The 23,512-nt window shown below is 34.6% G+C and overlaps 3 protein-coding genes and 1 long non-coding RNA gene across 5 annotated transcripts; 2 read left to right on the top strand and 2 right to left on the bottom strand.

Annotated features, from left to right (window-relative positions):
- Nucleotides 1-154: 154 nt before the first annotated feature.
- Nucleotides 155-1,979, bottom strand: LOC137730268 (1-aminocyclopropane-1-carboxylate oxidase 1). Its single transcript, XM_068469326.1, has 4 exons — nt 1,813-1,979; nt 1,344-1,570; nt 833-1,166; nt 155-621 (listed from the first exon to the last, which is right to left on the bottom strand). The coding sequence occupies exons 1-4, from the start codon at nt 1,915-1,917 to the stop codon at nt 343-345; spliced, it is 945 nt and encodes a 314-aa protein (XP_068325427.1). The 5' UTR covers nt 1,918-1,979; the 3' UTR covers nt 155-342.
- Nucleotides 1,980-12,751: 10,772 nt separating this feature from the next.
- On the bottom strand, nt 12,752-14,341 carry LOC137730010 (E3 ubiquitin-protein ligase APD1-like). 2 transcript variants are annotated; one of them, XM_068469072.1, is made up of 2 exons: nt 13,856-14,341; nt 12,752-13,734 (listed from the first exon to the last, which is right to left on the bottom strand). In XM_068469072.1, exon 2 carries the CDS (start codon nt 13,675-13,677, stop codon nt 13,024-13,026), a length of 654 nt encoding a protein of 217 aa, XP_068325173.1. In that variant the 5' UTR covers nt 13,678-13,734; nt 13,856-14,341; the 3' UTR covers nt 12,752-13,023. The 2 variants fall into 2 exon arrangements, with proteins under 2 accessions (XP_068325173.1, XP_068325172.1); XM_068469071.1 differs by lacking the exon at nt 13,856-14,341 and having other exon boundaries at nt 12,752-13,843.
- A 3,223-nt stretch (nt 14,342-17,564) lies between these two features.
- On the top strand, nt 17,565-20,734 carry LOC137728852 (plastid-lipid-associated protein, chloroplastic-like). The gene is made up of 3 exons (XM_068467636.1): nt 17,565-18,122; nt 19,449-19,644; nt 20,205-20,734. Exons 1-3 carry the CDS (start codon nt 17,677-17,679, stop codon nt 20,514-20,516), a joined length of 954 nt encoding a protein of 317 aa, XP_068323737.1. The 5' UTR covers nt 17,565-17,676; the 3' UTR covers nt 20,517-20,734.
- Nucleotides 20,735-22,445: 1,711 nt separating this feature from the next.
- Nucleotides 22,446-23,257, top strand: LOC137727756 (uncharacterized). Its single transcript, XR_011067849.1, has 3 exons — nt 22,446-22,539; nt 22,651-22,695; nt 22,895-23,257. It is a non-coding gene; the product is annotated as an uncharacterized lncRNA (long non-coding RNA).
- The last annotated feature ends 255 nt before the right edge of the window (nt 23,258-23,512 follow it).

Below are 23,512 nucleotides of genomic sequence, written 5' to 3'. Positions count from 1 at the left end.
ACCATTTGATCTCTCCTTATCACTGTATCCGTGTTATCGCGCCACTATATCAATCGCGTGATATTACTAATCTGTATAACATATTTAACGTAATGAAAATTTTGAAGAACATGGTGATGGGTCCCTCGAGTTTTCGGCATCTAATTATTTGCAGTTGGAATCTAATCATTTGTATTTTATATAGATAGATTTCAACCACAAAAACAGTGGAGGAAAAAATAAAAGAAAACAAAATAAACCCAAACTTTCTTCTCCCCTACTTTATTTGGCACAAACGCATAAAACCCAAGCACTAATTTTTTATTATTTTTGAGTCATGTTCCATCGGACGGTTCTCAGAGCTCAGGTAGTTGCAACAAGGGTGGATTCCTTGGCCTTCATAGCTTCAAATCTTGGCTCCTTGGCTTGGAATTTCAGGCCAGAATACAGCTTCATGTAGTCATCAAACACAAACTTGGGATAAGTTGGGGCGTCCTCAGTTTTCTTCTCAAGCACTGCCGGTGCTGGGCTGATAAATGCATCATCGCCTGGGTTGTAGAACGAGGCTATCGACATTCTGGTCCCGTCCGACTGAGCTATCACCCGGTGCATCACACTCTTGTACTTCCCATTGGTGATCACCTGCATCAAATAATTAGTCTACGATTAAACTTGATAGCGAAACTATTAGTTATATGTGCATGACGTCCGCCCTTCATTATAAATTGGTCGAGCGTTGAAAGGTATTGGTAACATGTCCGTAAGTTTTGTTGACGACAATAATATCAATACATACTGATGACGCATCGGACTTCCGTTCCATAAAAAATGGGTAGTCAGGTAACTGGCATACCTCAATCTGGTCACCTAAGTTTATGACAATGGAGTGGTGCATTGGGGGGACATCCACCCAATCACCATCCTTGAGAAGCTGGAGGCCGCTGACCTTGTCATCCTGGAAAAGCAGGATGATGCCACCGGCGTCGCTGTGGGCCCGGAGTCCCTTGATCAGGTCTGGCTTGGGGCATGGAGGGTAGTTGCTGACCTTGGTCCCAAAATTCGGACCCTTGGATCCATAGAAAACCTTCTTCAGATAACCCTTCTCGAGTCCAAGGTTCTCACACAGCAAGTCCAAAAGCTTCTCAGCTAGCTTCTCCAGTTCCACTGCAAATTCTTTCATGGTCTTCCTGAAATATTGTTCAAAATATATACAAGAAAATCAACACGATAGTCAAATACAATTTAACCTACATGGAGGAGATTCGAACTTAAGTGCAACGAGGGGCCGCACGGGTGCTCTAGTCAACTTGACTAAGTCCAATTCTGTGGAAAATTAATTAAGCTTGTTGTGATTAGTGTGTGACCTGTAATCTTCCTCGAGATCGGGGACTTCGGAAATGTTTGAGGAAGGAAGGTGGCGCAAGAAGAAGGTGCTTTCCCAGTCCAAGTCGTGGATTTCGGACTGGACAGCGTCGAGGCCTTTGGCTGCCACCATTTCCTTAAACCTTTGCTCCATGGTCTTCTTGTAGTGATCCTTGGTCATCTTCTCCACAGTGTCCAAAAGCTCAGTAGATATCCCATGGTTCACCAACTTCAGTTATTTATACACAAAAAAGAGTTAGAAACACATAGAAATGTCATAATTCTACAGAAACTAACGCAGTACCATAAAACTGGGCAACTAGGGCGGCGCATTTGTTTTCCGACCCCCTTGCGCTTAGAGACAGATTTACTTCACAGATTTCCGCTCTAAGCACACGAGGGGCTGACATCTAGTTGGTGCCTCGAGGAGGGATAAAAATAAAAGATCTCACAGCTTGTTGGGTTACGTACCTCAAAGAAACCCCAGTTCTCACAAGCATCATTAATCTTCTCCAAGGTTGCTACTCTCTCTTCACCATTGACAAGGCTCAAGTCAACAACTGGGAAGGTCGCCATATCTCTTTGGATTGCTTGGTTTGTATGCTCTGTGTGTAGCCTTTGTTTTTGTTGAGTGGAGTACCTATAGCTATGGTGCAATTTATAGGCTCTAAAGAGTGGCAGATCCGTAAATAATTTGGATTTTTTTATATAATCTTTTATGTCGAATGTGATCTTATCAAAATTCAAATATTTATGGACGTATTAGAATTTAATCCAAATATATATATGGTAAAGTATAACAAGTGAAAAAAAAAATACATCATGTCATTTTCGATTATAAGCATTTGTATTTACACATGATACATGTAAATTTTGTATAACAAAAATGTAAATGCACTGTCTAAATGCAAAACATGAGAATCCATGTACCAATTTTCAAATTTGGTAATTGTAGACACTAAGGGGGGATGTATTCAATTGGGATTTTGAGGGATTTTAATTCTTTTAATGAATCTAAAGGTATTCGATCAGGATTTTAAGTGATTCGCTGAAATTCAAGATGTATCAATTAGAATTTTAAGATAGTTTATTAAAATCCTTAAAAATCCGAGTGTATTCAATTAGGATTTTAAATAAGTTTATAACATTCCAGGTGTATTCAATTAGAAATTGATTTTAAAGAATTTGAGAAAGTTAAGGAATTAAAGGGAATTGGAGAGATTTTGTAGTGTAATTTAAGCATCCACAAATCTCACCTCTTCTCATGAGATTTCGAGGAAATTGAATTAAAATTTTATATGGAATCTCTACAAATCAATTAAACTCAAATTCTCAATTGAATACACCCCCTAAAGCAAAATAATACACTATTAAAGAAGAATTTACAAGTACATATAAGTGTAAAAGGAAATGGAAAATTAGAAAATAAAATTAAGATTAGATATTGAAATAAAATAAATTTAAAAAGAACAGGACTCGAGGGAGTATGTAAGTAGGCACGTCCTGATGGACGGACCCCTACCAAATTTTTCCTGAGGCTGCGGCCATTGGCCATGGTCTATACGTTGTTGGATCATCATTTCTTGTCTTTCTTTTTTTAACATGTTTACTAACCTTCATGCACGTGAGTTTTTTTACATGTTTACTAGTCTTTATGCACGCACGATTGGTCATGATCTATACGTTGTTGGATCTTCTTTCTTTCTTGTCTTTCTTTTTTTACATGTTTACTAGTCTTCATGCACGCGCGTGAAGTTTTTTTACATGTTTACTAGTCTTCATGCAGACATTTTTTGAATCACGGCGTGTTACGTTCGACTTACATATTTTAAATGTATTTATATGCGTAAATTGACAAAAGGAAAGTCAAATATTTGAAGTAAATGAATAATCTTATAGCATGCTAGAAGAAACATCTCATAAACCAATTAAAGTAGTTGAATTCACATAATAAAATCGGTCTCTATAGAATTTACAATAAGAATAGAGAAAATAATATTTAATGAACAATTGATTAAATCACATTATTGTTAGCCCATTGTGATGCTAAGTTCACCCCCTCTCCCTTAGTGTAGATAATATTGTTTATTAAAAAAAAAATCATTTGACAACTAATTTAATCACTTTATTATCCATATGCGAAAGACCTTTTTTATAACTGACATTAGACATATTTTAAGATGTTTTGAACGTGTTTAAAAATAGAGAAAATAATATTGAATGAACAACTGATTGAATCACATTATTGCTAGCCTATTATGAGGCTAAGTCCACCCCCTCTCCCTTTGTGTAGATAATATCGTTTGTTAAAAAAAAAAAATCATTTGACAACTAATTTAATCACATTATTATCAACATGCGAAAGACTTTTTTTTTTTATAACCGGCATTACAAGCATCTTAAGATGTTTTGAACGGCTTGGTGACACCAAAATCACTATTCACAACATATGATTGAATCACATTATTGCTAGCCTATTGTAAGATACTAATTTTTTTTAAAAAAAAAAAAAAAAACATTACTAATTTATCACCGGCATTACGCGCCTCTTAAAATGTTTTGAACACAATATTCATGATTTTTCTTTCTTTTTTTTTAATTATTTTTTTCTTTCCCCTTCACGTGAGCACCATCTACTTTCACTCATCCTTCCATTTTTTATTCTTTTTTCTCTTCCCACTTATATTTATATTATATTTTATGATGATCAAATTACCCCTGCATTAGTTGAGATATTATATTGAGCTAGTTTTGGATTTTTTTGGTTGAGGGGCAATTTTGTCCTAATATTTTTGTCAAAGCCGCGACACTAAAATTGGTTTTCGGCTTTATATATAGAAGATAAGATTCTCTTCTTTCTAAATTATCTTTCTCTCACGTTTCCTTTTTTTTGAAGGTCATAATCAAGTTTTATAGAGAGAAAGAAAAAGAGAATTGAGCGAGAAAGACAGGAGAGGAGGAGAAAAGTTTTACTCCATAACCATTTTTCCCAAGCATGCTATCTTTTAAAATTACTGTAATTTAGTTTATGGTAATAGTACTTCTTTTTTCAACATTGACAACGGTCATGAACTTCTACTTGAATTATTAAACAAGTTATCGCCGCCTAGGCCCCGCCCAGGCGTTAGGCAGCTAGCCACCGGCCCGATTAATACATAGGCATTTGAAAATTAAGAAATGGTACCTAGATCCGTTGAGGCATCCGCCTAGCCCGGCCAGACATGCCTAGGTACCTACCTAGGTTGCGACTTACTTAGACAAAAAATATATAACTTTCATTTTGCAATTTTTTTTTCAATAAATTGTAAGAGACGTGTTGTAGACTTAAATGAACACACATTATATGCTTGTTATCTATGTTTTCACTATGTTCCAATACTTCATAATATATATGTCATTCTATTTATGTAGTTTATGATGAAATTGTTTATATTTTAAGTATAGATTGACACTTATTTACACGAAATATAATATATTTACATAAATCCGCGTAGCCCCCAGCCCGCCGTCCGACTAACGCCTAGTGTCTTTTACAACCTAACTAGAAAAAGTGTCTTATGGATGCACGAATGCATGTCCCAAAGTTCCTTTATTAATATGTTTAGAGAGAGGGAGCATGTATGTTAATATTTAATTAAGAAAAAAAAATAGAATTCCATATAGTTTTTCTATATCATTTAAATTAAACATCTGTGTCTTTATAAAATTTGATTTAAATTTTCGACAAATTTTTTATTTTTTATTTTGATTAAAGTGCTTTGACCAATAGCCACTTAAGCTAAATTACATGTCATTATTATATATTTTTTAAATTAAAATAATTTTTGAATTTATCTTTTTATCTGCATGATGCAATTTTCCTTATTTAGTGGAGATATTAGTAATTAAACTATATTTTCTCTTCTTCCATATATGTTTTTTCGATCACAGTTTTTTTTTTTGTTATGCAAACATTTAATATTATTTCTTTTTTCAAATGGGTTTTTTTTTTCCAAATATTTTTTTTTCGTGAAATTATAATTTTTTTGCTTTTTTTTTTTTTTAAGTATAGTTGTTGACGAATTATTATTAGGTACAATACATTACGTATATATTATCTACGGGTACATTTGAATTTACAAAAATAATTAATTGATACGTTTATTTGCAATTTTGGTACGTTTAATTTGATACATATTGTTAATATTGGTACATTATTTTTATTTTGGTACGTTTTATTTTGTACACATTGTGTATTGGTACATTTATATTATTCTCAATCCTATTTTCTCTTAACATACTAAAAGAAAAACTTATTTCGGTATATGTTTGATTTTGTGGGATTTAAAAATATTTTAAACTATTTTGAAAAGAAAATATCTTAAATCGTAGATAATTATTGGTAAATTGTAGCATTATTGTGAAAATAAATTGAATCTAACCATTTTTTTTTTTTTTTACAATTATCTCTAACGGAGGAGGTGTAATCAAAAGGCTAGATTATAGAAAATTTGTTACGATATAATGTGCATATAGCACCAAAATTATGACAAAAAAAAGTTTAATCAAATCACTAAAAGGCATGGATATTTGATTTAGAAAATTCAAAAACTGAGACGCCTATATCAAAAGATCTCTTTAATTAATCATCTTTTGTCACATCATGATATGGCGCTATCTTTTTACTTATATATGTTAGAACATATAGTTTAGATTATGCTCTAGATCAATATAACATCGATCATATCAATGCTTATATCATACTATGTGGATTAGTAACACTGTAATTACATTTATTTTCCATGTTCTTTTTTTCTTTCTTTCTTAATAATGGCAATTATAGCTTAATTAAGCAGTAAAAGCCAAAGGAAGGCATGCCACAAAAAGGCAATGCACATTATTCATCAACAAGAGAGAAGCTTACGAAAAGAAAAAAAAATTGTGCGCAAATCAGTGAAAACATTTAGCTTTCGATCGATCATCTGCTAATCAATAGATTACAGGATCTAGAACTAGCTAGTTAACAAATTAATTAATTTGTCAAATGCATGGCTTAACTAGCTCCCTTGCATGCATTGAACAAGGAACACGTGACCAAAGAAGCCTGGTGGCTTGATGCTATGTCAGAGAGAGTGGGCTACTTAATAAGTAATTACTGGTGGTTGAATCCGAATGTGGTGGTTAATTTTCGTTTCAAGTTATAAAACGAGTAGACATTTTTTATTGTATTCAAAACACAATTACATGACGTTATTTAACTCAATTTATAAACTTATAGCATGTGAGTTTGTTTTTTTATTAATATAAACTAAATGTGGGACAATCAACGGATTCATATTCTCTTCGAACATGCGGATCAAGTCATCTTCGCCGTTTCATTCAATCTTACGGTTATGAATTAATTTTAATTTATCAACTGTGTCACTCTTAAATATTTCTCCTAAAACCAAGGGGCTTCTAAGATTCAACCAAAGACTAGAGAAAAGCTATGGGCTGCGAAACATTGAAAATGATTAATTTGACGAAGGCTTGGACGCCTTTCTCCTCCATCGACTGCTGCATTCCAAATCAACTTTCAACATTCTTACCAATCAAAACCAATTCAAGAAATCCCATCTTTCAACTTTCAACTTTCAACTTTCGGTCTCTGACTCTGAGTCACATGCATGATGTAAATGTGTCACTGCCACGACCTATTTAGTCTATGTTGGAAGTAACCTAAATAACGACTAGAAAGTAATATAGTGTCATTAACAGTTAATCACTTAGTTTACATTGACATGCAAACCCTAATTCAATCAAGTTACCAATAAAGAAATAAGTTTTGGTTGTAGATTGGAGGTATGGGTAATTAAGTGCTGAAGAATAAGATTAATTAATTAGTGTTTAATTCCTTCTGAAAGTGTTTGCAAGCCTCACTTCCTTGAAAGTCATTTTGACCCAACTTGCCCCTTTAATTATATTTACGAATCCCACTTTATATACCTTTTCACATATGTATCGAATCTTGAATGAAGAAAACTGAAAATATGATTTTAGCCCTTGAAGTTTAATTTTTTTCACATAAAACCCGTCATAAATTTTTTACTTAAATAAAATCCATTAACTAGATTCCACATCAACAAATTCATTAATTATATTTGACTTTACACATTTAAAATTTTTCGATGCCCAAAACACAATGTTTGATGTACACAATTAGTTCCATATAGATTGTAAGGGAGAATTAATGATTTTACAAAAATAATAAATAATAAATTTATTGCCTAATATATAATAACAACAAAACATGACTAATATTTGTAATAATACATGCTTAGTTAAGTCAACAAATTATATTTTACATATAAATGTGGGTAAATTATTTCACACACATATATATAACCAAAAAAAAAAAAATGCCTGGTATACTTAAAAATTCATGCAAAATAATTTACCTACAAAAAATGTTATTTGATTCAGTGCACCTACTATTCAAATTATAAAATGTTAGATTGCTTAAAAAAAGCAAAATAATTTCCCCACTATATGTAAAATACATGCAAAATAATTTAGTACATAATAAAGCAAACCCAATGTATGCAAAATAATGTACCTACATAAACAAATATTATTATTTTATTCAATACTATTTTACCTATTATTTTGTACATATAATAATAAAATGTGCCCAATATATATGATGATACATACAAAATAAAATACCTACAAAATATATGTTATTTGCTCATCATAAATTTACATATTGGCAGATTAATTAGTATACCATGTTTGATCATAAATGTAGTACTGTGCATATATATATATATATATTGAGCTTGTGGTAGTACTATATACATTTGAATGTATATATGTATATATGTGTGTGTGTTAGGGGTAATAGTATGCAATAAATTATTTGTTCATTGTAATTAAGGTGAGTAATAATATTTATTGATTTATTTTGAATGTTGTGGTACAAGTTGTAAATATTTTGTATTAATAGGTCAATTACTTTCCTACATGGCAATCACTTTTAAATTTGGGTTGTATTTGGATGTTTATAATTAGGTGGATTTTTATATAGAAAATAAGAGTTACAAGAGTCTATATCTAAAAAACCCAAAAGAAAATTAAACAAACTTAAACGCAGAAGTAAAGTGGGACATCAAAACATGATTTAGAAGGCACATTAAATCAAAAGGAAAACTAATGAAAATGTCTTGAAAACTTTAAGTTTTAACGATAAGGACAAAATAAAGGGTAAAGTGAATAGTACCAGGATTTACTTTTTAGTGTAAAAATATGATTTTTCGTTAAAGTGAACAGTATCTGAAGCTTCTCATTAAAGTTCCCTAAATCAAATAACTTTCAAAGGCAATGTGAAACTTGAGAACAGTTTCAAAGGATAACACATTAGTTAAGCCTTAAGAATATGAATCATCCCAGAAATGTGTTCCAAACCTGCACGACTGCATGCACCTCCAAATAAAGAAAAGTTTGGTCTTATTGATTTGTCATTTTAGTCGTTTAGTTCAAACATATGCTAATTAAGCTTAGTTACGCACACGTAAGTAAAAAAGTGTAGAACTTAGATATATATATATTGATCAAGCTCAGAATTCAAGCATTTTCCATTAAGGGATCAGAGCAAAGTACATGCATATACAACTGGAACATGATCCCTCTTCATATATCTATATAAGTGACCCTCAATTTGTTGGTTTTTGGATCGATCGTTCCAAATTCCATGTATTTTCTCTGTTGGCTTTACGTATATTGGCTAATTTCGATGAAGACATCATGCGTGCATGCATGCATTTACTCAAATTGATAGAAAACTTTAGTAAATTCATATAATACACAATAACATCACATGATTAGTTTAACACTATCAATTTGGCATCTCAGTTTCGAAAAATTAGTATCCGGTCCCTAGTTACTAATGTTCATTGATTGAAATCTTATTAGTTTTTAAATTTTGATCCAAGTCCCTAGCATTAATGTAATAATGAATTTACATGTCAGTTGCATAATTTTTTAAAATAAAAATTAATAATTGATATAGGATTTTAATACTCACACCTTTGTTAAACTCCTAACTAATTTTTAATCCAAAACATTTCCAAAATCAATAAAAAATTAGAATAAGTTTGTACCCATTAGTCTTTTTAAAAAAAAATTTCAATTTTTTTAACTTATATGTACCCATTCATGTAATTTTTTCAAGTTTTTAATCTTAAAATGTACCCATTCTTAAATATACCAATTTGTTATATGTAAAATGTACCATTTTTTTTTATATAAAATCTATTCAATTTTTTTCTAATCCATTTTTAAATTTACATGGATACATTTTTTTTCTTTGATTTGGAAAATGTATCTGTGTCAAGTTTTATCGAAGAAATTTACTAATGTTATTAAGTCTAATATCTTTTTTTTTTTTTTTTGGTGGTTTTGAAGAATGTACCCATGTTTTAGTACAATAATTTTTGGGAATTGTTATTAGCACTTCAAAAATCTCATTCTACACTCTAAACTTTCTAGATTAGGAAAGAAAAATACACTTGTGAGGAGTGTAGAATGAGATTTTTGGAGTGCCAATAACACTTCTCTAATTTTTTTTTTTTTTTTTTTTGATTTTGATGAATGTACCCATGTTTATATACACACACAAAATAGTATAATTTATATTTTAATATTTTTAATCCCACAAATTATGAGTTTTTATTTAAAATCTCATTAACATAAACAACTATAAATTTTAATTTTTAATTAAAAAAATATAGTAACATAAATAAAAATAAATTATCACATTAATTTTAAAGACTTATATCAAAAATTGAAAACCAATAATGTTTTAGTTAAATAATATTGATTGATAAGGACTGCATCCAAAATCTCTCTATTACTTATTATTTAGCCATATTTAACAGATGACGTAAGATATCGATTGATTTCTACGTAAAAAGTCGTACTTAACGTTGTCGAACTGTATTACTTACAATTATTTCTGGCAATTGATACATGTGGAAAGTTGCTGGTGCATTACAAGAAATCATTTTCTGGTAAAGCTGAGTTGGTCACAGAGCCTGGGTACCACTCCAATCACATCCCATTATACTGCAGGTATGGGTTTTAAAAAGAACAATCCATTTCGTTCCGGCCAGTACCACTGGGTTGGCAGACATGTTACTCTATATATTTGCATCCTCCAATTATTATCATCCGCATATTATTGAATTAGGTTTATTTTTAGCTACGTTCTTAGAAGTCGATTTTAATCTCATGTTACTTCTTAAAATTTAAAAGTCGCTACTTTATTTCTTGGAACTCAATTTTAATCTCTCTTTGCTTCTTGAAACTGAAAACTCGCCACTTAACTTCTTGAAACTCAAAATTCGCGCTACATGCTTTGTTTTCGTTCTTTTCTGGTATTTGTCCATTACTCATACCAACGTCTCATGCGTGGCAACATGTTATTTTGGATCCCATCTATAATACTAATTTACTATGAACCCCACGAGTGAAAATCATGTACTCAATAAGCGGCTTATGATTTTTTTTTTTTTTTAACAAAATATATTATTTACATTAAGAAGATGGGGAGTGAACTAAGTCTTACAATAAACTAGCAATATTATGATTCAAGTTTACTTTTAACAAAAAGTAAACCTAAGATCTCTCATTAATAAATAAATAAAAATATCATTATATTGTAATACTAATTATCAATTTCTATGCTTATTCGGATTGCTCGTATAAGATCTCTGATGTGATGAGGTAAAATATCAATTGATCAGTGCACATAATAAAGTGGACCCTCCCTGAAGAGATTCTTTCTTCTTTGATCGTGGAAAAATTTGACCGGGTTGCTCATTCGGTCATGTGATTGAGAATTTGGATAAGTCATAAATGGGGTCCATCCCGCATGCAATGTTATGGGCGACTAGATTCATATTTGATTATCATTTCGAACACAAAAGAAGAAGAAAAGATTCATATCACAAGATTGTGATCAAATTTGTTTTGCCATGTAAAGTTGTCTACCCATATTATGATACATGCGTGAATTAATAAAATCATGTGATAATGTGATTATTGTACCAAAACAAAAACAATGAAAAACAGAAGATAATCCATCGCCAAAAAAACAAGGGAGTTTTGTGTTTTTTTTTTTTGTTTTTTTTGTTTTTTTATAAAAATTCAAAAATATACAACAAAGCTTGGATTCTTTTTTCATGTTGAACACAAGATAGCTAGATAGCACTGTGCCATACAAGTCATTCTCTATATTCGTTTACTATATACACGTATATACATGAAAATGATCCCCACTTTTTATATGAAAACTGTATACATAAATCTTTTGATACTTATATGCCATGCAGATTGATATATCATAAGTTTACTTATATTCTTTACTTTGATCAAAAATATATTTTCCTTTAAATAAATATAATTAATAAAAGGGCATCTCTTTCGAATTGCTAGATTCAAATTCCGTGATGCTATTCATACGTGATTTAGGTCTGTAAATTACTATTGCACATCAGAGTATTTGATTAATTTGGAGACAACATCGCGTTGAACTTCTTAATAATGATTTGATGGTAGTTTGAAATTTTCAAGGCTTTCTCAAATGCACGCCAGAAGTATACACATTTAAGCTACACGTGAGAACAAGAGTTGTTAAGTTGTTTGTTCTAACAAAATCCAAAGACCCTTGTTCTCATCCGTAACTTAAATATGCACTTTTAATGTGTACGGAAAAAAAACCTGTTGAATCCCCAGCGGTAAATTAGAAGATGATAGAACCGAAGGACCTAGGGCCAACTTTGTGCAACATTGGACGTTTTTGTATGGGCTTGGAAAAAATAACACATTATCTTAAGCCCACATAAATGGATTCGCACAACCACCAATTTCTGCCCACCAACTTATAAGTTGATGGTAGTTGTGGTTGGTCCAACCCACCCCAAATGTTCTTCAAGATTCCCCTTGAAACACAAACAAAAGCCAACGTTTCAAGCTTACTTTTTAACGACAAATTTAAAAGATGACAGTTGCTTTTGTTTTAACAAAAGCTTCCTTGTACATGTGCCTCCAAAGAAATCAAACATATTTATCTGACAATTAGCTTCTTCAGTCAAAGGTCGGGTCAATATTATATATTTTACGAGAACAATGCATTTACGTTTCTGGTACCATTGTGACGATATTTTAAGATAATAATGCATTGCTACATAGAAAAAAAACTATGTGACTTTAAATTATATGTACAAGTGATACTGTACTTAGTCATATAAAGTGTATTGGTCGAAACTCAGACTTATTACAAAATGACTATGCTAACATTTATTATTACTTAAGAAAATTAAACGCATGACAGTGCATAATTATTTTGGCAACGTGAGATACCAATGCCATCACAAGAAACATAACTCCAAAATAATAGAAAAAAAATTACCATAAAAATGTACACAAAATGCACATTGTACCTTTCAAGTTGCAGAAAAATAGAGTCATGGAAACACTAATTAAATTCAAGAACCCCATATTACATGTGAAAAAATTGAATTGGATTTTCCAGTCATTGAAAATTCCACCATCAAAGTTTCAACAACGCACCAATCTCGAGGCATCTTCCCACACAAACAATCACATCCAATATTTTCTGGTTTTTTGTTTTTTCTTTGATCATCCAATCAAATCGGACGATCATTAGAATATATCAAGGATCTCGAGGATCGAACGGTTGCAGAGGGGACAGGAACCTCGATTCAACCACACCTCCCTCGAACACACCCTGCAAAATGTGTGCCCACATGGGATGAAAGCCGCGCCTTTTTTCCTTGCCATGCACACGCAGCACATCGAATCATTCCCTATCCCTCCCTCCGCTGCTTTTTCACTGTCCGCCGTCGCGCCACCGCCAAACGAGTCGCAGCCGTCCATCTCCGTCTCCTCAAGCAGCCTCATCAGCGACACTCTCATCGGCGTTCCCGGCGCCGTTGTTCCCGTCCTTGCATTATCTGCGGGACCCACTGACCCCTCTGCCTCCGTATCCTGCGGATCCCGGAACTGCCGCTCGGCTGCCAGAGCGGCAGCTAAATTCATACCCGACCCGTTCGAAACCGGAGCAACGCAATCCGGATTCCAAATATTAACCGGTTCAGCCTGGCCCACAGTTATAACCACTCGTTCTTGTGGCGGAAGATTTTGCGGTTCTTGATCTTCCTCATCCTCTCTGGCGCCAATCGCCGCCGTCTGTCCGAAGCCCCAGGTGGCCCCACAGCATCCGAACCCGTTCAGTCTCAGCCGTTGCTTGAAGCTCCGCCTGCCCAAAACCCCCCTCGCTCCACCCGCGTCGTCCATTTGCTCTCTCAGAACCTCGAGGACCGTCCTCGCCGCCCTCTCCCGCCGCACCGCTTCCTGCAATAACAAACTGAGTTGACTCATTCTTCTTTAACGATTCAAGACCCACCCCAAAAACCCAAAAAAAAATAAAAACAAAGATTCAGAGAGAGAATTGTTGCTTGGGAAAAAAGCGTACAGATTGGGATTAAATGGAGGGGTCCAAGTCCGACTCTGTCCATGGAGAACCCGTGAGCGTCTTCAAGAAACAGAATAAAAGCACTTGTGAGAAAAGCAGCACTGCCAAATAGGCTTCGGGGGGATTCTGAAAACTGGGTTATGTAAAATGCGAGCTGAGCGCCAGCTCTGCCGTTGAAAAAAGGGATTTTGGGGTTTGAAAAAAAGCAAGAAAAAGGGACAAAATAGAAGAACGAGAAGAAGAAGGAAAGAGGGCAAAAATGATGGCTTCTAGAGAAAGCAATGGTTGGGAATTTTAAAGTATAAAAATTTATGTTTGTTTTGTGTTTGTTTTGTTTTCGGATACAGAAAATTATTGGTTAGTTGTATTTCTTTTTCAGGTAGTTTAGTTGGGTTTGGGGTGTTGTTCTTTGTACGCGGGTGGTGGTCGTCGCCGGCGAAGAATAAAGTCAATAGTCCTGTAAGCCGGCGCGTCACTCGATGCTCTCTGCCAAGTGGCACTAGTTTCCATTATGCTTTAATTTTTAAAAAAATTAATGAAAAGAACTTAAACAATAAAAATAAAATAAATAGTATCAGAATTGATTTTTTAATGTAAAAATATGAATTTTTCTTAAAATAAACAGTACTAAAAACTTTTCGTCAAAATTCCCTTAATTTTTTTGTTTTTGTTTTTGTTGAGTAATACACACGACAATTTTTATTTTCATATAAGAACAATTTAAAGCAAAATTCATATACCCGTTTTATTTAAAAAATGAGAATAACTGATGGCAAGTTATGGTTATCCATTCATTATGAAGGCTGGAAAGACTCACAAAGACATTTCAGCCTCACATTGGCCAAAGTCAAGTAGACTCACCAGCTTGGAGCCTCGAACCCAAAACCTTCATTTTTTTGATATTTTAGGAGCCGAAATTTGCGCCCTCACCACTGGGCTATTTGCTATGGTTAGCACAATTCATATGCATAGTGCACTTCGTAAAGTTTCATAGCTACAAATCAAAATCTCGTTAATGCTCAAATACGTAAATGTACCAAATTAAGCACAAAGGGGAAATTAAGTTCAACCCAACTCATATGTATTTCTATAAAATCCCTCTAAAATCAGAAGGCGGCTTATGTGAAGTTGGAGAGATTTTTTAACGTGTATGACATACGGGGTGAAACACAACATATTATTATATAATTATAAGATTTTTTTTTCTTCTAATTATACAATGATATGTGGTATTTTATTATGTGTTCCAACCATAATAAAAAAGTCTTTCCTAAAGTTGGTGTGAGTTCAATCATTATTTGATATGTGCAATGATGTGACTAAAAAAAGTTTGTCCCTCTACCAATAAAGCTCTTTGCATTGATTGCGCTCAAAAGACACAGATGCAATTGAGAACAACTTTGCAATGCAAAGCACAGCTGATTAATTAGTAAGTCAAAATAATAATGCTGATTAACCTCAATGCATAAAAGGGAGAAAATCCTTCCAAAGGCTAATGTAATAGTGTGATTGATAATTTAATAACGTGATTTCAAAACGTAGCAGGGCTCATGCAAGTCTGTATTGCTCCGATTTCGTTGGTTATGTAGCATAAGTGGTTCCGTGAAGAAATTGGAATTTTTTAAACATATACAAGATTCATTTTTTCATCAAGGATTCACTTTTTAACATTATGCTCGAACCTCGATTACCATCTCATAATTATAAGGATTAGGGGCATTGACTGTGTTCTTAATTTTATTAATCCTAGTGATTTAATTTGTAATTTCATTGGTAAATATTCGCCGGCAACCATGATTGCTGAGATCCTCATTATTTAATTAACAATTTTGCACGAAATTCATTTTCTACCAATAATATATTCGGTCTTTTGATATACATGCAATGCCCTTCATATTTTTCTATTACAAGGCAAACCACATTTACATATGATATATGAGCGACCAAGAAAAAAAAAAAATTCAATGATTCATGAATGATGTTGGTACATGCATACATTGCATTCTGAAGCAACGACGAAGTAAATTAAAGTTAGGATTCCAATGTTGAGCGTCTCATTATTAAATATTTAAGTTTTTAAATATGTCAACAGATATCAATATATATTGAAGTAATATAATGAGTGTTATGAAAAAAATTTGTCAAGTGTTCACGACGTAACATGCAGAGTTTTTTTCGAGATATGATTAACATGCATTGCATCAAACACTTAGGGAACACAAAAATGATCCATACCAAGTATTCGAAGGGTCATCGAAAAAACTTCACATGTATATTTTCTAAACAACTTTTAAACATGAAGATGTCATAGTGACGGTTTTTATTTTTAATGGTGAACATCACTATTGCTTGATTTTCGGCCTAATCAGATAAAAAAAATACATGTTTTCAACTCCAATCCAAAAAATTTCATGAATGAATATCAATTCAATTTCCGAATTCCATAAACTCGTGCCAATTCGGATTACCTTCAGAAATGTCAAACTTGTGCCCGCAAATATCTATTTAAATTTTCTTAAATAATGTTATAGCCCATAAGTTCTAAGCCCACCCAAGCTGTCATCTTTGCCTTTCCCCAGTCCAGGAAAACCCGAAAGCCCACTCTCAAGGCCCAAATCCACCCAAATATATCTTCACAAAAACTAAGGGCAATTATTCAATGCTGAGCAAGATAAATTTTTTTGATGTATCTTGAAATCGGCTGAGCTTTTATGTAATCAACAACAATATGTGAGTGCATTTATGAAAATGAAAATGATACTTAAAACTCACGTCACGCATCCGACGGTCCATATTCCATCGAGTAAATCTGACTGTATAATATTTTCCTATAAAAAGGAAGAAAAAGAACGTGAAGACATGAGCTCCTCACCCACTTAATCATAAAGCTTAAAACTGACCAAACAAAACGATAGAGTGACAACCAAAAAAATATGGTTTACCAAAATCGTATAAAAACGACGACGTCCCCTCTGGCTCTCGCATATTCCCATAGTGTGATTTGTCGATTAAGTACAACTTTGAAACGTGTCATTAATTTTGTAGTTTGTTTTATTCGTCGACATAAATTTGTCCCATAAATTTTGCAGTTGTGGACAGGATCCATGTGTACTTCTCCCACATGATTTTGGGAGTGTAAGTACCATTTTGCCCTTCCCATCCTATCTCAAAACATAGTAATTGTGAGTGGCAATATGCAAATTCATTTTGTTTATACATACGACAAAGTAGTTCAGAAAATTAACGGATATTAGATACTAAGCGTAATTTTTTAATTAAATTAGCAAGTTTGAGTGAAATTCTAAGCAATATTGGGTCTGCCCTCCCATTTTTCGTGCCCTTCTGTTTTGTATGGTCACGGTTAAGCCACTTCAACATTTTATATTATTTTTTTATAGAGATAATAAGATAAAAAAAATAGTAATATAAAATATTGACGTGACTTAACCGTGATCACACAAACAGAATAGTACGGGAAATGAGAGGGCCTTCAATCAATATATGCCGTTGGAATAGTATTATTAACGCCAAAAAAGAACAAGAGAAAATTATTTATTTATGGTATAAAAAAAAAAACAAAAAAAAAAAAAAAGAAGAAGAAGGGAGGAGGAAGAAAAAGAGAGGACACAATCATTTCTAACATAATCGAGTCGAGGACATAATTGGGTTTTCTCATAGAATTGGCTTCAACTCCCTCCCTATTTCGAGCCCTGCTCATCAATTTTCCCATGTTCGGTGGTTGAAACAAGAAAAGCCAGAAGCATTTCTTCACTCTCCCTGCTTTTCACAAAAATCTCAGCTCAAGAAAAAGGCACCCAAACATGTCCTTCGTCTCGCAGCTAACCCTAAACCCTCTATTGCTAAACCCGCCACGCCACCGTCTCACCTCCAAGCCTTGCCTTCTCCTTGCGCGAAACTCTGTCGGGATCGCCGCTGCCAAATCCACCAACAAATTCAACTTGATCGTCGGGGCCCGACCATCGACCCGGGTCCGATCGGCGAACGATGACGAGAGGGAGGTCGAGTCGAGCGGGGATGTAAATGTGGCCGTGGCCGTGGAGGAGAAGCCGGCTGAGCCGGAGCCAGCGGAGATCAGTCGGCTGAAGAAGGCTTTGGTGGACTCGTTTTATGGGACTGACCGTGGGCTGAGCGCCACCAGCGAGACCCGGGCCGAGATTGTGGAGCTTATTACCCAGTTGGAGGCCAAAAACCCGACTCCGGCTCCGACCGAGGCCTTGCCTCTCCTCAATGGCAAATGGATTCTAGCGTAAGTAGCTCCAACTGCGCCTATTTATTTGTCACTACAATTTAGTGATATTATACTCTACTTACAGCCCACTAATTGTGTTAATCAAAATTCATAGATGTGACTTAAATAAAAAAATTCAACACATAGAGTAAACTATTGTTACATAAAAAGTAAGTAAATAAAAATTTTATTCGTCTTCGCAGATTGACAGATACTATTGAGTACAAGATGTTCTAAATCATTTAACGAAGTTGTTACATAAAGGTAGAGGTTTTTGAAACACCTCTAAAAAAAAATATTATGATTATTAAGAACTTATCGGGACTTACAGGGGATCCCGTTGAATTCATATGCGTTCATGTCTACAACTCAGTTCATCTGATTATTACAGGGATGGACTTAATTCGGAATATGAACCATAAAAGAAAATACTGATTAAACCGATCACACGAATACCGGCTACAGTACCTATTATGCAAAGAGGAATCCTAATAAATATAGTGTATAAATTTAATATAGCTGAAGTATACTTTATTCTTGCGAATTACTGTATTTATCTGAGTGATCCACAACCGATGAAAATCTCTCTTTTGTCTACCTCTATCCTGATGATCCGAAACCTAAGCTCTTATTTTCTGTTGAGTAATAGTACGGGTAAGTCTTGAATGAGCCCCTCAAAAGGTTGATGCAAATAAAAAAAATTTTGTTCTACATCTTCAGCTATATACTCTCATTTAATTCTGGTCATTGAATAAATGAAACTTTGAAGAATGACTAATTGCTTTCCTTTCTTTCAGTTATAACCTTCTCGTATCCTAGACTATTTAATAGTACTTATTAAAATATATTTACATAATAAGTACTATTTATTCTCTACTTTATATAGTTTAGTAAATAATTTGTTTTGTTAGGCTCCTTAGAGTGGCCATAATTGAAGATAAGATGAGAGAAAATCTGTTAAAATGGTTTAGATACGTGAACTGAAGACTTACAGATGCTCCGGTTAGAAGATGTGAGTGTGAGAAGGAGACTCAATGGAAAAGGGGGAGAGGAAGACCTGTGAACTTTGAAAGAGATTGTAAGAAAAGATATGAAGTAGAGCTAATGGAAGACTTGGCACAGAACCGAACGCAGTGTTGTTCTAGGATTCATACAGCGGACCACACTTAGTATGATAAGGCTTGATTGTTGTTTGTTGTAAGCTCCTTAGTATGGCAGTGTGGCCACTATTTTGCACGGTCTTTGCGCGGTTTAGAGTAGTTTTAAATATCGTATTGTTAAAAAAAAAAAAAAAGAATTTGTTGACTTAAATTCAGTGATTCAGTTAGACAATTTGTTTTATAGGTATACTTCATTTGCGGGTCTGTTTCCGTTGTTGTCAAGAGGGACGCTTCCATTGGTGAAGGTTGAAGAGATATCTCAGACAATTGACTCTGATAATTTCACCGTACAAAACTCTGTCCAGTTTGCTGGACCGCTGGCTACCACTTCCATCAGCACCAACGCGACATTTGAAGTCCGAAGCCCCAAGCGCGTCCAGGTTTGGTTAATTCATTCCCTTTTCATTGCTTAGTGTATGTATGAACTTGATTTGATTAATTTCTTTGATGTGGTTTGGGCGAAGTTTTACTTCACTTTGAGTATTTCATTTGTGGCCAATTACTTTCGTAGATACTAATTGTTACAATTCAAAGATGGTTTGCTTAAATACCTCATTTGTTTAAGAAATTAGCACGCGAGCGGCACACGTGAGATGTTTTTACACCTCCCCGAACCCCAAGTTTATTTGCACATGTATCGCTCACGTGCTATTTATTGATGGAACTAAGCTTTTTGTAGCAATTAGTAAACTGCAGAACCGTAATAGAACTTCACCCAAAGTATATGGTGGTTACATGATCCAACCCTTTTGTGTCCAAGTGTGCCCTTTTTTGTCCAAGTGTTTATATCCTCTTGAAAGCTAGCTAGCCCATTAAATTTGAAAGAACAAACATAATTCAAAATTTAGGTTTCTTTGGAACGTTGGAAACTATTTATGAAACTGTTGGTTTAGTTGATTCGGCCGTAAATGAATTTTGTTCGATTACTTTGTTGGTTCAGATTAAGTTTGAAGAAGGCGTAATTGGCACCCCACAACTAACAGACTCGCTGGTGATACCCGAAAATGTTGAGTTTCTAGGACAAAAAATCGAACTCGCACCCTTCAAAGGTTTGCTCAATTCTGTTCAAGATACTGCTTCATCTGTTGTAAAGACCATCTCCAGTCGACCCCCTTTTAAGTTCTCCATCTCAAGTAATGCCCAGTCGTGGTTGCTAACCACGTACCTCGATGGAGAGCTCCGGATTAGCAGGGGAGACAACGGCAGCGTGTTCGTGCTAATCAAGGAAGGCAGCCCCCTCTTGACTCCCTGAACAAAACTCACTTTAGCAGCGTTTATGGTGTGATATATATATGTATGTATGTATAACGTATGTACTTGTTCAAGGACATGAGATGTAATTTTCTACAGTGAATGAATGAAACTCAATATGCTTGAGAAACAATGTTGTGCATAGCAGAATTCTGCACATAAAATTCGAATCTCCTCTCTGTAATTTAGAATTTAAATGAGATTTGATCATTTTTTCAATTACAATATATATAAACATATTTAATAAGAGAAGGGATTCTTATTTTTAGAAAAATAGGGATTAGTTATGGAATGATCTATATCGTCTATTTTGTAAGTTTCGGTTCATAGAACAATTCTTACAAAAGTTCAATGCAACCAGAAACTATTTGCCCATCTAATTGTCATGGATAAATTATCAATATTTCTTATAACATAGTGTTTCTCAATTTCTTTGAACTCAATTACATGCTTCAATTATTTATTTTGTTAAGATTTTGCATGGATGTTCTATGAAATGCAACTTAAAAACCAGACAATTCGAACTAGTTCGCCGTGATGTGAGTCTCACAACTGATTCCCATCTATCCCTTCCTTAATTAAGGCTCGACATATATATGTTGCACGGTGAAAAGAATGTACGAAAGAAAACTAATAAACTAAGCAAAGCCTGATGCTTGTAGGGTAAAGCATATACAGCTAGAAAATGGTAACCTTAACTGTTCGATCCTTTTATGCTTTATTATTCAACATTCTTTGTTAAGTAATTAAGTAAAGCATATAGCAGAAGCAGTAACAGCAGCAGCTAGCCTATAAATCAAAGCTGACGAATGCCACATTACACACCGCGAAGCTAGATAGTACTAAAAATGGGGTACTGGAGAACGCTAGCGGCTGTGCCCAATCAAAACAGGGTTCAGCAGGATCAAACAGAGGGAGAGGATAGCTTAAGGCGAATTCCAGACTTGAAATGTCCCTATTAATGTGCCATGGAGGATAACTGGAAAGGCGTAGAGGAATACTTCGAGAAATTTCCGGCAAAACTGCTCAATCAAATGACGGTGGAAGGGGACACTGCATTTCACCTTGCGGCTTCTTTGAGCAGCAAAACACAAGGCAAAAGAGTCCTCGAAGGGTTGATCAATATACTCAGAAATTCGACCAGCTATGAAGATAGATGCGCTCTGAGGGTTCCAAATAACAACGGCAACAATACTCTTCACGAGGTGAGTGCATCCGGCAATGTGGAAGCGGCAAAGTACTTGGTGAGCAACTTCAACATGCCTGATCCGGAAAAGGTCATCATCAGTACTAGTGCTAGTAGTACTGATAAAGAAAATGATGTGCTGCCGCTGCTGGAGACTCGGAACCATTTAGGAGAAACTCCGCTCTTCAGGGCCGCTGCTCTCGGTCACACTGACTTGGTCAAGTTTTATGCTGGCAAACTGCTGGAGGATAATCCGAACGATCTTTGGAGGCACTTCCACAGAAATGACAAGATGTCCATTCTTCATATCGCCATCATTGCACAACATTTCGGTCTCTCACTTTCTCTCTCTCTCTCTCTCTCAGAAAATGCACACACTGATTCCACAATGCAGATTAATGACTTTTTCTCCTTTGTATTCCACAATACAGAGACTGCTCTTTGGTTCCTGGAGCACTACCCCTATCTAGCGCACCAAACGGAAGATAAAGGATTGACAAGCCTTCAATTGCTAGCCCAAATGCCAACTGCCTTTGTGCCACAATCTCAACGAAGCAAATGGGAGATGCTAATTTATTATTGTAAGTACCAATACTCGGCACACTGCTACATGTGTGCGCACGTACGTACTGCTCTATATACGTGTGTGTGCACGCACGTTTTTTTTTGTTATTTTTGTTTGTTTTATGAAGCAGTAATCTGGATACTTAATTGTTATACGTAGGCCTTCCTGCTGATGGAGGAGATGTGGTCACACCAAATCAGAAAGATGATGTAGAGATCAACTTGGATAGCAACCAGCGGCGCCGTCAATCCATCTCTAGGAACAAGCTTTCAGGTAAGCTAATTAGTTAAGCAATTATGTACACAGTTAGCTAGCTAAAGCGTTCCGTTAATCGGCATTTTTTCAACGTTTCTAATGAAGGTGCATGCATAAAATGTTTTGCAGGCTTTGCCAGGGTTTACTCTTCACTATGGGACTCCCTTGCTAAAAGTTTGTTTACTTTCCGTCTTTTCCACAATGCATTTTCATCATAATACACACTTGGCTAGAACTCTAGGAAAGAAACATTATTTCCTCATTTCTTGTGATTTACATGAGACGATGAGGAGTGCATGATAACTTCTTTAGAATACTGATAATATCTCCCTATGACACGTTAATTATATATGCTTGATGATGTGATGGATAGGAACAGGAGGCCCGTATGGCGGCATAATTGACAAGATATGGAAGGACAAGAAAAACAAAAAATCACTAGAGAAAATCGTCCACCTGCTCGTTGAGTCGGACTATTCTTGGTTGATCAGTAACAAGCAAGCAAAGACCAAGACCATTTCTCTGGGGTCAGTGGAAACTCTTAGTAAAGATGGTGACGACGGAGACGAAAAAGGAAAGGCAGCCGCCAAAGCAACCAAATCAGAGGGAAATGGAAAGGAGGTCGCAGAAGCGACCAAATCGGATAAGGGGGTGACGACTAAAGTTTATGACTCTACCCCACTGATTATAGCAACTGTCAAAGGGAGTGTGTCCATTGTGAAGGAGATACTTGAGCAGCATCTGTTGAAAATCAATGTCAAAGTTAGGCAAGGAAAGTTAGTCAATGTTAGGTATGGTTGAATAAAAATTATTAGGTGCAATTAATGTGTTTTGTGTGGTAATAAATAATCTTAGTTTAATCATTTGGTTTGCTATAAATACCCAAGTTCTCAAGCATTGTAAATCATTCAAAGAAAAACAAAGCCTAGAGCTAAAGAAGAAAAGCTTTGCTAATTAGTTTATTTTGTGAGCTTTCTTTAAGTGTGTGCTC

This window comes from Pyrus communis, chromosome 3 (assembly GCF_963583255.1).
Source record: "Pyrus communis chromosome 3, drPyrComm1.1, whole genome shotgun sequence".
Lineage (NCBI taxonomy): Eukaryota > Viridiplantae > Streptophyta > Magnoliopsida > Rosales > Rosaceae > Pyrus > Pyrus communis.
The sequence above is the reverse complement of the archived record's forward strand: the minus strand, read 5'-3'. Positions and strand labels throughout refer to the sequence as shown.

Coding starts and splice junctions, on each gene's coding strand:
- LOC137730268 (XM_068469326.1), bottom strand. CDS start 1,917: ATGGCGACCTTCCCAGTTGTTGACTTGAGCCTTGTCAATGGTGAAGAG. Junction 1,571..1,812: donor AGAACTGGGGTTTCTTTGAG/GTACGTAACCCA, acceptor AAATAACTGAAG/TTGGTGAACCATGGGATATC. Junction 1,167..1,343: donor GATCTCGAGGAAGATTACAG/GTCACACACTAA, acceptor ACAATATTTCAG/GAAGACCATGAAAGAATTTG.
- LOC137730010 (XM_068469071.1), bottom strand. CDS start 13,761: ATGAGTCAACTCAGTTTGTTATTGCAGGAAGCGGTGCGGCGGGAGAGG.
- LOC137728852 (XM_068467636.1), top strand. CDS start 17,677: ATGTCCTTCGTCTCGCAGCTAACCCTAAACCCTCTATTGCTAAACCCG. Junction 18,123..19,448: donor AATGGCAAATGGATTCTAGC/GTAAGTAGCTCC, acceptor TTTGTTTTATAG/GTATACTTCATTTGCGGGTC. Junction 19,645..20,204: donor GAAGCCCCAAGCGCGTCCAG/GTTTGGTTAATT, acceptor TTGTTGGTTCAG/ATTAAGTTTGAAGAAGGCGT.